The sequence below is a fragment of the Taudactylus pleione genome, unplaced genomic scaffold (genome assembly GCF_031769625.1).
Source record: "Taudactylus pleione unplaced genomic scaffold, aTauple2 ptg000093l, whole genome shotgun sequence".
Taxonomy (NCBI): Eukaryota; Metazoa; Chordata; class Amphibia; order Anura; family Myobatrachidae; genus Taudactylus; species Taudactylus pleione.
Window position 1 is genome coordinate 41,143,374 of NW_028284495.1, and position 15,827 is coordinate 41,159,200.

Sequence of the window (15,827 nt, forward strand, 5' to 3'; positions counted from 1 at the left end):
TTTAAAAATATTTTTGCTTAATATTTTTGACACTTTTTTTTAACAATCAGAAGACAATTGTAATGTGCACTAAATGCCTATTCCCACTTTCATATTCATAACTTCAGTGCACACTGTATAAGTAGCATTTTACTTGTTGTATTTTATTGCACAGACAGATTAGAAAAAAAGAAGGTATGCTAGAGCCTGTGGACACTTCTTTTGTTGTTGAACAGCTCCCAGCATGCTTTGCCAGCCAGCATGTTACCACATACTGTGAAAGGTACTTCTCTTTTGTAATGGACCATTGACTAGGGCAATTTAGGAGCAATGTGGGTTACATATTCCTCTGTGAAAATATATATATATATTGGATGTTAGACAGCACTTAGCGATAAATAAAGATGGAAGATGCCAAAATGCATTATAGACATTTCAATATGGCGTATGTGACGCTGTCTCCAAGTGATTCTCATGAGGTGATTATAATGTGTATTTAGATGAGTCTTTGTGCATTTTGTATTTCTACCCAAAGGAGAATAAATTAAAGTACTGAAACATCTAATACATTTTGGTATCATCTGCGATCTTTATTTATCCCTGAGTGCCGCCTATATCATCATCTGCATATTATTCTGGGACCATCTCTCAGTTTACCAGGAAGGCAACAGGGAGCAGTATTTCTGTGTGAGTGCCAGTATATGTCACACACTAGTAAGTAAATCATAGAAAACATTGATTAAAATGAATAAATATGCATCTGAAGACTTGCCCAGAGGGGATGTAGTCGGCATCCCGGCGTGCGGGATGCCGACGGTCCTAATACCGGCGCCTTAATCCCGACAGGTCGGCATTCTGAAGGTATCGGGGTGCACGGGGAGAGTAGCGTTAGCTAGCGGGGTTAGGGTTAGGCACCGGGGAGGGAGAGTTAGGATTAGGGTGCGGGGAGTTTAGGTTTAGGCACTGGGGGGGAGGTTCGATTTAGGGTGCGGGGAGGGGGAGGTTAGGTTTAGACGCTAGGGAGCGAGGGTTAGGGTGGGGCTTATAAAAATACTTACAATTCACTCCAATGCGTGTTGGGATTCTGACTAGTAGCATCCCGGCAGCTGGGATATCATGCCCAACCCGCCAGAGTATGAATACTACTATAAATTTCATATTACTTTATAACTTTAGGTGAGTGCCAGTACCTCATTCATAGAAATAAAGTGCTGTACCTGTTTTTAGTTACTGTATTTAATAGATTTAGTTACATTTATCTTATCAGTTGATAATGAAGTACCGCACACAGCATGTTTTTACTATTCTTGTGTATGTAAAATGTGTATAACTTGGTGTAATACCCTTTGACACAGGGTTTATGATTCCATTTTGCAATAGCTTTGAAATAGTTGAAGGAAGGAGTTCTGCTGACTGAGATATGAAATCATTGAAGACAGGGTACTGACCAAGATATGAACGAAAGAAGGTGGAGTACTGACTGACACATGAAATGACTGAAGGAAGGATTACTGACCGACACATGACATGACTGAAGGGAGGATTACTGACTGACACATGAAATGACTGAAGGAAGGATTACTGACCGACACATGACATGACTGAAGGGAGGATTACTGACCGACACATGACATGACTGAAGGAAGGAGTACTGACCGACACATGACATGACTGAAGGGAGGATTACTGACCGACACATGACATGACTGAAGGAAGGATTACTGACACATGAAATGACTGAAGGAAGGATTACTGACTGACACATGACATGACTGATGGGAGGATTAATGACTGACATGAAATGACTGAAGGGAGGATTACTGAGTGACACATGACATGACTGAAGGAAGGATTACTGACCGACACATGAAATGACTGAAGGAAGGATTACTGACTGACACATGACATGACTGATGGGAGGATTAATGACTGACATGAAATGACTGAAGGGAGGATTACTGAGTGACACATGAAATGACTGAAGGAAGGATTACTGACCGACACATGAAATGACTGAAGGGAGGATTACTGACTGACACATGAAATGACTGAAGGGAGGATTACTGACTGACACATGAAATGACTGAAGGAAGGATTACTGACTGACATGAAATGACTGAAGGAAGGCATACTGACTGACATGAAATGACTGAAGGGAGGATTACTGACTGACACATGAAATGACTGAAGGAAGGATTACTGACTGACACATGAAATGACTGAAGGAAGGATTACTGACTGACACATGACATGACTGATGGGAGGATTAATGACTGACATGAAATGACTGAAGGGAGGATTACTGAGTGACACATGAAATGACTGAAGGAAGGATTACTGACTGACACATGAAATGACTGAAGGAAGGATTACTGACTGACACATAAAATGACTGAAGGGAGGATTAATGACTGACACACGACATGACTGAAGGAAGGATTAATGACTGACATGAAATGACTGAAGGAAGGCGTACTGACTGACATTAAATGACTGAAGGGAGGATTACTGATTGACACACAAAATGACTGAAGGGAGGATTAATGACTGACACACGACATGACTGAAGGAAGGATTAATGACTGACATGAAATGACTGAAAGGAGGATTAATGACTGAAGGAAGTATTAATGACTGGCATGAAATGACTGAAGGAAGGATTACTGACTGACACATGAAATGACTGAAGGAAGGATTACTGACTGACATGAAATGACTGAAGGAAAGATTACTGACTGACACATGAAATGACTGAAGGAAGGATTAATGACTGACATGAAATGACTGATGGAAGGATTACTGACTGACACATGAAATGACTGAAGGAAGGATTACTGACTGACATGACATAACTGAAGGAAGGATTTCTGACTGACATGACTGATGGGAGGATTACTGATTGACATGAAATGACTGAAGGGAGGATTACTGAGTGACACATGAAATGACTGAAGGAAGGGATTACTGACTGACACGAAATGACTGAAGGAAGGAGTACTGACTGTACATGAAATGACTGAAGGAAGGCTTACTGACTGACACGAAATGACTGAAGGAAGGAGTACTGACTGTACATGAAATGACTGAAGGAAGGAGTACTGACTGACATGAAATGACTGAAGGGAGGATTACTGACACACATGAAATGACTGAAGGAAGGATTACTGACTGACACATGAAATGACTGGAGGTTGGAGTACTGACAGTATGAAATGACAGAAGGACGGAATACTGACTAAAGGGCCATACACACTGGACGATAAAAGTGAACGTTATATCATTCATATCATCCAGTTTGTGTGCCCTGAACGATCGACGATGCGCGCTCCCGCAGGTTAACTATATCCCCAGTCGGCTGTACATGCAGCCAAATCTGGGGATATCGTTAACAATGCTATGCTGAGAATTGCAGCATGGCCCCGCCGTCGTTCGTTGTGCCCAACATCGGCAAATGTGTATACACTTTCCGATGTCGGAATATCGGCTTTCCGATATTGGCTCATACACACATCGCCTAGTGTGTATGAGCCTTGAGATATGAAGTGGCTGAAGGAAGTTAGAGTACTGACTGATGTATGGAATTACTTATAGGAAAGTGGAGCACTGACAGTATGGAATGACAGAAGGAAGGTGGAGTACTGACAGTATGGAATGACTGTCGCTCCGGGTCTCGCACTAAAGGGGGCGTGCTGTCGATGGTGAGTGACAGCACCCCCCCTTTGGTGGGCGTGCCAGGGGCGTGGCTGCCAGACGGAGGCGTTCCCATGGGAACGCCTACCGTCTGGATCCGGCCCCCTGACATCACTAATGATGTCAGTGGGAGTGATTTTGGCTCTGATAGAGCCAAAATCACTCCAGGGCTTGCGGTCACCGAGACCCTACCGCAGGGTCTCGTCGCAAGCCCGATGGTCGTGATGCTCTTGACCATCATCATGGACGCTCGCATAAGCTGTGGGTGGTCACCCACAGCTATGCGAGAGTCCAAGAGGCCGCTCCATTTTTAAGTAGGAGGGCCCTGATTCAGAACGAGCGCTCTGGTCAGAGCGTCCGGCTTTGAATCAGGCCCTCTGGCTGATGTATGGAATGACTGAAGGATAGAATTCTGGCTGATGTAGGGAATGACTGAAGGATAGAATTCTGGCTGATGTATGGAATGACTGAAGTAAGAAGAACTGACTGAGAAATGAGATGACTGAAGGAAGGAGTACTGACTGAGATAAAATTAAATATTATAAAGGAAAGAGTAGTGTCTGAGATAAGAAATTACTGAATAAAGGGGTAGTGACTGATGATTGAAATGATGTACAGGGGGAGTACTGACTAAATAAATACAATATGTGATTAAGGTAAGATAAATTAGTGAAGTAGGCAGGAGGATTATCAAAGTTTTATAGGTGGGAAATCTTGTAGGAATTCCTGCTATACATAACAATGTGGTGACAGGAATATTATTTAAACCCCCATAAAAGTGATCAAGACATTAAAGGGTTATTCTGATTGATGTTCTGTACATACAAAGCTGGATATCCTGTTAAAGGGCAGTTTGCTTGTTGTCATATTCCCACAGATTCAGTTCCTGAGTTCCTTATGCACATTGTGAGTTTGTCATAAGTCACTGCACTATGCTGCAAGGCAAATAACACACAGAGTACATTTCTTTATAGTTTACAATTTGCATGGTTGTGAAAAACATACATGCTTTCATCCTGTCAAGTAATAAATGGCATTCCCAAATAGGCTGCATTTTCATTAGTCCTAGTGATGTTATAGGACCATATTTACTGTTAAAAAAATAAATCCTAACTGCTTGGAATTAAGTGCTCGATTCAGAGCTGCTCGCTAGATGCGTCCGCTCGCACCCAGCGTATGCAAATTCGGCAAAGTGACGGCATGGCAGGCGATCGCACGGCAAGGCATAAGTACGCCCACTGTGTCTTGACGTGCGATCACTTTGTATATGTAGACGCCCACTTGTGCACGTCATCTCCAGGATGTGTATGCAACCATCGGTACATCGGGTACCATCGGAAGCGAACACAGCGCTTGAGGTTGACTATACCCTACCGCAAGCACTGTGAGCACTTCAATGTGAAATACAACCAGGTGACGTGTACTATGACGCTGCCTGCTAATTACACGCCTCTGGCGTTCACGGTCAGGCATGCCTGCATTCGCACCTCCACTCCCCCGTTCCTAACAGCCTGCCCATGTTACCACCCACAAACGGCTTCTCCTGTCACTCACTCTGCTGGGCAGTCTATGCGCAACGAGCGACCGCTTCCCGATGTCTTGCACTGGTTCGCGCACTGCGATGCATATGTATGCGCAGAATGCAAAAACCGGCCAGCTACGAGCGAACGCTTCTTAGCGACCGGGTCTGAATCAGGTCCTAAATACAGAGCCTTCAAAATGTACTTAAAAACCCAGTAATATTTAACTGAGTCTTATAGAACAAGGTGCAGAGAAGGTTTTACCTGACTTTAGATTTAAAAGGACATTACGTACATTTCTTTTTCACACACAAAAAAGTTTGTTACTACAAATAAAAAAGATGGGCGCCTCTTTCTTCAGGTGAATCAGGATACACTGGTGACATGTTTCTCGCTACCAAGTGAAACCATCTAACTAAATGGCTATTACTATCCTTCAGGCTCATTCATCTGAAAGAGATACATTTGTCGCCCTACAGGAGGAAATCGTACATTTTTAGTGATCTTTTCATTTTAAAGTGCCCATAATGAAGACAGCCTTCCTTGTGTTAGGGAATGGGTGTACTTAATGGGTATAATTTTATAACCAGTCATAGGGGTATATTTACTAAAGTGTGGGTTTTTAAAAGTGCAGATGTTGCCCTTAGCAGCCAATCAGATTCTACTTAACATTTATCGAACACCTTCTAGAAGATAAGAAGTAGAATCTGATTGGTTGCTATGGGCAACATCTCCACTTCTAAAAACCTACACTGTAGTAAATATACCCCTTAAACTGCATTAGTTGTAAAACAAATGGTAAAATTAATATACAATAAAAGATTGTAAAGGGTACCTAGTAAAAAATATTCTTAATCTTCAGATAGACTCATTTGTAGATTTTGTAAAACCAGCTTTGCTAGTTATTAAATTCGGACTCTACACAAATAAATCTAGTTGTAGTGTCCCGAGAATCCTTATTATCCATGATGTAATTCAAAACAGTTTCCTAAAATTTTATATGAAATATAGTTATGTAGATATGTGTCATAATTGTCCTGTGTGTATGTATAAGTTCCATTACATTTAATATCATTTAACAGCCTTTTAATAATTTTGTTCTATAAAATTATAATACAAAAATTGAAGTACTGTGTGTATTAAATTTATGAAATTTGTATAAATAAAAGCTTCCTATGCAGCTACTGGCCAAATATCCTTAAAAAGAGGTTCTAATACCTTCAAACAAGTTAAAGTTATTGGTTTGTTCATATACCACCCCCTCTCTTGCTCACTATTACCATTGATATTTTTTTTTGTCTTTTTCGTGCCCTGTGCTCACACCGTGTATTTATATAATTGTACAGAGTTTTCGTTTTTTGGTGCGGTTTATAAAAAAAAAAAGATAGAGTTATCCCAGGCAAAAAGAAAACAGACAAAAAACAACTGTGCCTTATGGCACAAATACATGACTTGGATGCACATATGGAAGATAGGGAGATAAAGCAATGTACTGTATTTCATCCAAGATGCAGGAGGGGAACGAACATTAGTATAAAGGTCATCTACAGTAAAGGTGGGCAATCTCTTCAAACCATTCAGGACAATGCGCTTCCAATGTCTATGCACTTGAAACGTGGTTCTGTGCCAGCTTCCTTGATAAATACCTCAATTGCATGTAAATGCCTTTTTCTGGTAGATTTTGACTATGTCTTTAACATTCTTAGCCTGTTTAATTCTATTTTATCCATCTAATTACAGAACTGTACAATTTATTTTACAATAAAGTCAGTCTTATTCTTTATTGCTTCTTGTACTTTTATCAAACAAATTATTTCTTATGTGTTTATTATAAAATATTAGAATGTTAGGAGTAAATTAAGATGTGGATAAAGTGACCTTCATTTAAGAACACTATTACAACATTGTTTTACAGATACTGTATGTTCATCTGGATTCTACAGCAACATTTCTGTGTATTACAAACCAATACTGTAGTTGTTCATGCCTTTTTATAGTTTATGGAAAGCTCTTATAACATTTATAGATTACACTTTGTCAGATGGTAAAAGTTAAAATTTCAGATTAAAAGAAAATACAACTAAATATAAACAAAACGAGGTTAGGATTGTGACTCCCCAAAACCTGGGAATAGTAGGATATCACTGGCTTATTCTTTGTTGTGCGGTATTCCAGTTTTATTCTACTGATCACTATTACACACAGCAAAAGCCACAGACTGAATATTGTGGTGGTCAATTTCTATAGGATTCAGTAACCAGACTTATTGGAAACTAGGGCCAATGTGTTGGCAAACGACTATAAAATTGCCAGGTCATAAAAAAACCTGGCCATCCACGTGGCAGTATCTGAAAAGATCTGACTGATTCGCCAATGCACCAAATGTTTGCTCTTGTCTGATTTGGCCACTTAAGTATGTGCTGAAATTGGACACATCCTGGAGAGCATCATGTGGACAGAGGCCTGCATAAGGAAAAACGTAAGAGACGTATGCTGGTTATCAGTGATAGCTTGTGTGACAAGGAAATGATAGATGTGCTTCTGGCAAGGCTGGTCCTTAGTACCAAGGTGCATAAACAGATCAACATCATCAACATCACAACAGCCACTGGTCCTGTGACACATTACTGTCTCACAGCACTTAAGTTGTGAGCTCAGGACCTGCTTCAGACACGGTCGCAAGGTTACGTTCGCACGCAGCCAGCTGTTGCGAAAATATGCAAATGAACCCATACGCAATGTAAACACAGCACACTACATGCCGCCTACTTCCCTTTACATACGTCCTTGCAAGACAGCGAAAACATCGAGAACCATCGGACCCACACGCACAGTTGTGGTTGACCTGACTCTTTAAGCAGACATTGCTAATCCTTGTGTGTAACTAGACGTTAGGAGCAGGGCCCTCTACTCTCTCGTGCTTCTCCCTACTTTACTTTCATTTACTTCTTACTCACCAGTAGGGCACCTAACACTTGGCTGCTTATACTCTGTTGCTTAGCTGGGTGTTATGGTCACCAATGTAGCAATATATATTATCCATGTCCTGGTCCTGTAGTGTATTATTCTGTAAGTCGCTTATCTACAACTTGTTTATGTACTTTGTAAGGCGCTGCAAAACATTTGTGGCGCCATATAAATAAATGATGATAATAAGCACTGTGTGAAGGCTCTGTGTGCTAGCTGCAGTGGCTGGTTTGCGCACATGACAGGAGCTGCCTGGTTGGAACTTTAGCACTCTCCACTTTTATCACTTTTCGATGCTTAGTACATCTACCTGCATATGTCTCTTGTCAACAGTTATGATATGAACATTGTTGAAATGACGACATTGAACAAGTTGGTGTCTGCAGAATGTTGACATGTCAAATGTTGGCATTCTGCAGGGACCGGAGGGTTAGGTATAAGGGGGATCAGCTTCAGGGAGGGGAGGTTATGATTAGGGATACTCACCACCGGAAGCACAACAGGATGAGCTGTAAGTCCTCATCAGCTGACCACTGGACCCAGAAAACAAACCTTAGGTAAGTCACCACTGGACTACCAGGAACGTTTTGCCGACATTCTAATCATGTCTACATTTCATCGGTGTTGACATAATGAATGTTGACGTGGTCAATGTTGACATTATGACCAATTCGACATAATAAAATTTGTCAAAATATACCTCACACGCTGAGTCATGTGTGTGTATAAATAACTGTTTCATAAAATTGTGGGCAATTGGCTCTGCAAATACTAAAAAGTAAATGTTTACAATTGTATCCTCCAAATCCAAGTACCATTTAGTGGGCTCTCTAAATGAGACATCCTGGTGCTTCTGATGAGAATCACTACTCTGACCCATATGCTTCCTCAGGCAACTTGATCCATCTTGCAGTTTAGATCATAGGACATAGAACTGTCACTATTCTATTTATTGGCACTACACTAGTTCGAGAGTTGAACCCATAATCTCACAAGGGTTTATTCCACACCCAGTTATCTTCAATCCTAGTCAACACCGGAGAACACAAATAATATTGTTACTAGTAAAGGGACCCAGGTCCACGGTCTGTCCAGTCCATCCCTCACCCTGCCCCCTCTCACTACTGCGCCACGATCAGGGCCCGATTCAAACCTGGTCGCTAGCAAGCGTTCACTCATCGCTGCAAATGTGCACATGCATCGTAGTGCGTGAACTAGTCCATGCGATCAGAAAGCACTCGCTCGTCCAGCAAAGACAGCCCAGTGGAATGGGTGACAGGAGAGGCCGTTTGTGGATGATAACGGCAGGCCAGTAGTAACGGGGGAGTGGAGGTGGGAATGCAGGCGTGCCTGAGTGTTTCAACACCGTTTCAGAGGCGTGCATAATTAATAGGCAGCGTCATAGTACACGTCACCTGGCTGTTTTTTACGCTGAACTGCTCGCAGTACTTGCGGTAGGGTAAAGGCAACCACAAGCGCTGCGAATGCTCCTGATGGTTGCTTACACTTCCTGGACTTGACGTGCGCAAGTGGGCGTCTTAAGACAGGCTGGTGGGCGTCTGCATACAAAGTGATCGCACGCTAAGACATAGTGGGTGTGCTTTTGCCTTGCCGTGCGATCGCCTGCCTTGCTGGGTGTGTTCAGAAAGTCCATACGCTGGGAGCGAGCGTACACATCTAACGACCGGGTCTGAATCAGGTCCTCTGTCCCCTCCATTCTGCCCCTTCTCTACCCGTCCCTCCCCACCCCGCTCTGTACTGCTCCATCTCCTCCTCTTCCCCCTCCTTTCTGTGGCTTCATACTCCCTTCCGGACGAGTCCTCTTCCTCTACTGGTAGCGTGTGTCTCATCTTCTTAGCACTGGGAGACCTTGAACAGGCAACGTGCTTCCTGGCTCCTACTGTACATGCCAGAGATGGGACAGACTTTAGTGGATTATTATATAGATTACTTTCACTTACTAAGTTACTGCTATGGTCTTCCTTGGATTTATGAGAGCAAGTATTGGCTGGCACTGCTATGGTTGCCTGTTGTTGAGTGAGTGACCGCTGTCTAGCTTTCATATGGTTTCCCATGGTCTTTTGGGATTAATCCTTCTGCCTGCTTATTTTTCCATTGGTCACCTGAGAGTACTGCTATGGTTTTCTCTCGTCTATTAAGAGCGACCGCTGGCTAAGCTCTGCTATAGTTTTTATATAAAGTAATTTTTTAACTTCATTAGATTTCTATAGAAGACATTTTTATAGCATTCCGATTTGGTAGGTTTTTTTTTTTTAATTATTATTATTTTACCAGAGGTGGAAAATGGAATCATTGGAACCATGGAAGATGATGTTTGTCCATGAAAGATGACGTTTTGCCTTGTTCTGAGACCCGATTTTTGGAGGGAAAAATCCGAACTCAGCGTGCAGATTCGAACCTATACGAGCCTGCACATCCCTAATTTCAATATTGTAAATGGACAAAACCAAAACGTCAAAATGATGTAATTAAGACTGATTCGCACATCAAAACAAAATTTATAATGTTATTATTTAATCAAAGCAACAGTCTGCTAATTACATGTACTGCACCATCCCTTTGCTTATGCATTTTTAGTAATACTGAATGATCATGAATCAAAGAGCATTATGGATTGTGCTCCTGGTGCTTATTGTTACTCAAGATATTGTAAGTGAATAAACAGGGCTGATTACCTCATTGTAGGAAGACAATAATTGGTGCCCTGAGCCACACATTTTACCATAGAATATAATTTATTGTTACTGTGACTGTAATTCATCCCCATTTCAGTTATATCTTGTTCTTCAGAAATACTGTCTCTACTGCCCTGTCCTGGGAAATAGTGACATTCTGGACCTCGGCCTGAGAGAGATAATATGCTCTGAAAGGAGAGTGGTCATTGTGATATATAGAAGGTATAAAAGTAAAACATCCTAGAACATTGTAATTTATCCTATTATACTGAACTAACAAACATCTGATTAGATTTGGAAATTTGTTCTAAAACTCTCTCAGTATGTTTCGGTTTTAGTCACAGTCCAACTATTTATGACCAGTAGATATAGTGACAACAGCAGTGAATAAATTAATACATTTTAACAGATGGAGCAATCTAACAGAAAACCCAAAGTGCAATTTGTTTTAATAGTATCTAACAAAACATTATGATAGTTTTCCTTTTTAAGTAATGTCACCTCTTGGGCAACCACTGGTCATATTCTGAGGCAGACTACCTTCAAACGACTACATGGTGAGGGATCGTGGGAGTTGCTCAGAAATGTATAACCCTATGTACAATTTCCTACACCCACCTCTACTTCAAGAAATAAACACAGAGTTAATATTTCAAGGCATTTTATTGTCCTCACGGAAGCGCTGCAAATTGCTTCTGTGGAGAAATTACAGGGAGGTAAAGAGATAACAAGGAACAGAGCCCATCAATGAGATAAAGATCAAAACAGCTACAATCAATGTAGTCCCGAGTCACTACAAGGGCAAATGGCAGGGGTGGGCAACCTTTGGCACTCTAGGTGGATCTGTTCTACATCTCCCATGATGCATAGCTTACTGGAGTGCCAAGGGTATTGTCAAATGGTCTCCACAGCTTGCAGGCTACCAGAAGTAAAGCACTGCAGGCTTCCACTGATCGTCAACAAGCATGGAACAAATGAAAAACAAAATACCGGTCACAAATGTTACAATTTACACCACAGGGTGTTTACACTGATTGTACAGCTAGAACATAAATGCCTCAAACATTGTTAGGGATGAAATAGAACTTAAAAAAACAACAAAAACTTCTTCAATGCAGAGAATGCTAGCATGACTAACATATTGCTCAAAACGGACATTATATTACGGTCAATGTACATATAAATATAGCTTTCCTCCAGTGTCAGATCTCCCTGCCTTCAGTGACGAGAACACAGTCCAGTTATTAATAAATATAGTACAAGTATTTACAAAAAGTATCTTCTGTAATGTTAATGTGAACCTGGTAGGGAGCCTGAGGCTTTAGTGCCCAGGAGTATGTAAGCTGCAGTTGTCAATGGCTAATCTTCAACGTCACAGCTCAGTGGAAGCTACAAGTCTATCACTCCTGATCAGGCTGGCAGACCAGAGGACTCCCAGAGGAGGCGGAGTTACAGAGACCTCTGTAATATTGCTACAGTCCATTGTCTTTTATCCCTGGCAAAGACCAACAGTTTAAAGAAAAAGCCAAGAACAGTGGAGTATCTATGAATATTTTTTTTAATATATATTTCCCATTCCCATGAAGGAAAATAAGAAATATAGACATAAAGGAGTGGTTTGGCAGCAAGTATACACACATGGAAAGTGTTTGCATTGAATACTCAACACCATATTGCTATACGTAGCCTACATAATGCACTTAACACAATATGGCATAAAACAGGCGGATCTTAGGAGGTTCAGCACCAATACATTATTGTACCAGATGCTTTTTTTTTTTTTCCCAGTTCCACTTAACAAGTCCTGTGCTTAGCCCCCTACCACGCCGGTGCTTAATCCTTACTCACAGAAACAAAACTGGTGTGAGGATCTAAAACGTATGAAACGAGACATAAAGGGACTTACTGATGTTTGGTCTGGGAAGACTTCATTTGGCACTGAGGGAAGTAATACAAGTGCTATGGTTCTCTAGCTTGGGGTTCTACTAATGAATGAAGTCCCTAGCACCCTACTGCATGTAACAAAATACCCGAAGCTCCAATACCTCAGTATAGATACTACTGCTCTCAAGTAGATCCTCTGCACTAAGACATAGTTCATTGTCATTTTGGCCACAGCTAACTTAGATCATGATTAGTAAAGTACAAACATGAATGTAGGATGAAAAAAAATGCACAAAAAACAATCCCCAACAATCCCACACTTTTCAAAAGGACAGAGGATATGTACTATTATCTATGAGGTAACAGTGCCAGCTTTACCCTCATGGGCTTCTCTTGCAAATAGAAAGTTCTGATCTCCGGCAGAGTCTATGTAGTAACGTTTAATCACAAATGGACAGATAGAGAATAAAAAGGCAATAGTTGCATTCTTCCAGTGCAAAGAAAATGTTGCATGTTGATGCAGCCTATTTTAGAGCAAGTAAAAAATAACGACAGCCCGGTTATTCATGTACACAGAAGCAAGATAAAAGGGAAATAAAACAAGATAAAAAAGGCACAAGAGTCATATCTCATTGATTGTTCTCTCTGTGGGCCGGAACTCAGATGTCCCCGTGGATGACAAGTAAAATGACTGCGTCTTTCTTTTTAACCGGGCCCTCTTGTTAGCAAGTGTCATGCTGCGGCGGCTGGAGCTAATAATATCAGAGATAAACTTTTTGCAGTCCACGCACACCTCCATGGTACTCCAGTCTTCCATAAGCTCTTTTGGAAACTGAAGCTCATCATCTGACTTATCCACAGACTTTGACTTGGAGGGCAACCTGTAGGGCAAACATAATGATTTACTGTATCACCAAAGCAAGAAATGTTGCATGTTCACACAGGCCTCAGATTTCATTACTTAAACCCAAAACATTTTTTTTCTAAGGTACACACATCGGTGACATGACATGGGTTACCTTTATAGTGGCCTGTACCAGTAAGGTACACACATCGGTGACATGACATGGGTTACCATAGTGGCCTGTACCAGTATAGCACCAGTAAGGTATACACGTCGGTGACATGACATGGGTTACCTTTATAGTGGCCTGTACCAGTATAGCACCAGTAAGGTATACACGTCAGTGACATGACATGGGTCACCTTTATAGTGGCCTGTACCAGTATAGCACCAGTAAGGTATACACGTCGGTGACATGACATGGGTCACCTTTATAGTGGCCTGTACCAGTATAGCACCAGTAAGGTACACACATCGGTGACATGACATGGGTTACCTTTATAGTGGCCTGTACCAGTATAGCACCAGTAAGGTACACACGTCGGTGACATGACATGGGTTACCTTTATAGTGGCCTGTACCAGTAGAGCACCAGTAAGGTACACACATCGGTGACATGACATGGGTTACCTTTATAGTGGCCTGTACCAGTATAGCACCAGTAAGGTACACACATCGGTGACATGACATGGGTCACCTTTATAGTGGCCTGTACCAGTATAGCACCAGTAAGGTATACACGTCGGTGACATGACATGGGTTACCTTTATAGTGGCCTGTACCAGTATAGCACCAGTAAGGTACACACATCGGTGACAAGACATGGGTTACCATAGTGGCCTGTACCAGTATAGCACCAGTAAGGTATACACGTCGGTGACGTGACATGACATGGGTTAACTTTATAGTGGCCTGTACCAGTATAGCACCAGTAAGGTATACACGTCGGTGACATGACATGGGTTACCTTTATAGTGGCCTGTACCAGTATAGCACCAAATAACCAACCACCCAAGTCACATCACCCGAGTCTATTCACACATTCTAATATTATAATTTCTTCCTATAGTCTAAGCCAAATGTTCCCAAACGTGGTCCTAAAGGTTCCCCAACAGTTCAGGTTTTAGAGATATCCATGGTTGAGCACAGGTGGTTAAATCAAATAGACTGAGGTACTAATTAAGTCACCTGTGGTCTATCATTGATATCTCTAAAACCTGAACTGTCGGGGAGCCTTGAGGACAGTCTTTGGGAGCCTCTGGTCTAAGCTTAGACTGGTTCTATCTTGGTTATTCCATATCTTTTTTAAGCTCTCTCTCAAACACTATTAATACATATAAATAGTGGTTGTTTTTAAATGTACAAACACAACACCTAATTTGAAAAGCAATGAGAAATAATACATGACTATGTATAAATATGATCCCGCTGATGAAGTTGTGATATTGCTAATTGCACAAAGTGTGTTTGGTCTTATGCTAGGACCCTCTTCCTTTCTATTTTAGATGCACTGTCCCCATTATTGGATCTATTGTTGCCGAGTCCCAGACAGATAAATACACTTGAGCATGTTTTATTCATTTTTAATGTACAGGCATTCGCTTATTTGCTTTGTAAATAAATACTTGAACTTATCACACTATGTAGTTCTGTAATTTCTCTAATATAAGGAAGCAGAGGAAAAGGAAGATTCCCACAAAGCACAACAAGAGACAATGGGAAAGTGTGTTAGCAATCCTGTGTCTATACGATGACATTCTCCTCTGAGTAACGATTGATACGGCAGAGCTCTCTGTGGTCTAGCACCAATTACCACTATTATCGTCATGGAGTAAGTTTATATTAATAGATGTATAAAACACACATATATAAACAATATCTGTAGTCAGCGAGGTCCGATGTAATCATTGTTAATTACAAGGAATAATGCGTCACTAGAGTATTATCCTATATACTTTATTTATTTCCTGTATATTCTATTACAGTTACTATATAAATAGTGGTTGTGTAATGTAACTATATACTAGAAATAAACAGTTTGGTTCTGCTGAAAACTGAACACACCCGAACTGTGGGGTTCAGAGTAGAACTGAGTCCCGGCTCGGGTCTTCTCGCAAGTCAGATCTCTGATCTAAAAACCGTATCTCGCGTGTTTTGGATTGCGTGTAAGTTTCTCCCTTGTGATTTCAGGTGCCACAATTCACTGGTAATGACTGGAAATTAATGTTATTGATGTTAATAATACTA

At 41.2% G+C, this 15,827-nt stretch overlaps 1 protein-coding gene across 8 annotated transcripts in view; it reads right to left on the bottom strand.

Moving 5' to 3' along the window:
* Positions 1-11,496: 11,496 nt before the first annotated feature.
* Positions 11,497-15,827, bottom strand: part of SPIRE1 (spire type actin nucleation factor 1) — a 204,623-nt gene continuing 200,292 nt past the window's right edge. For all 8 annotated transcript variants that reach the window (XM_088469713.1, XM_088469712.1, XM_088469715.1 and 5 more), the window contains one exon: positions 11,497-13,617. In XM_088469713.1, coding sequence (XP_088325839.1) covers positions 13,359-13,617 — 259 coding nt within the window. In that variant the 3' untranslated portion in view covers positions 11,497-13,358. The remainder of the gene's footprint in view (positions 13,618-15,827) is intronic.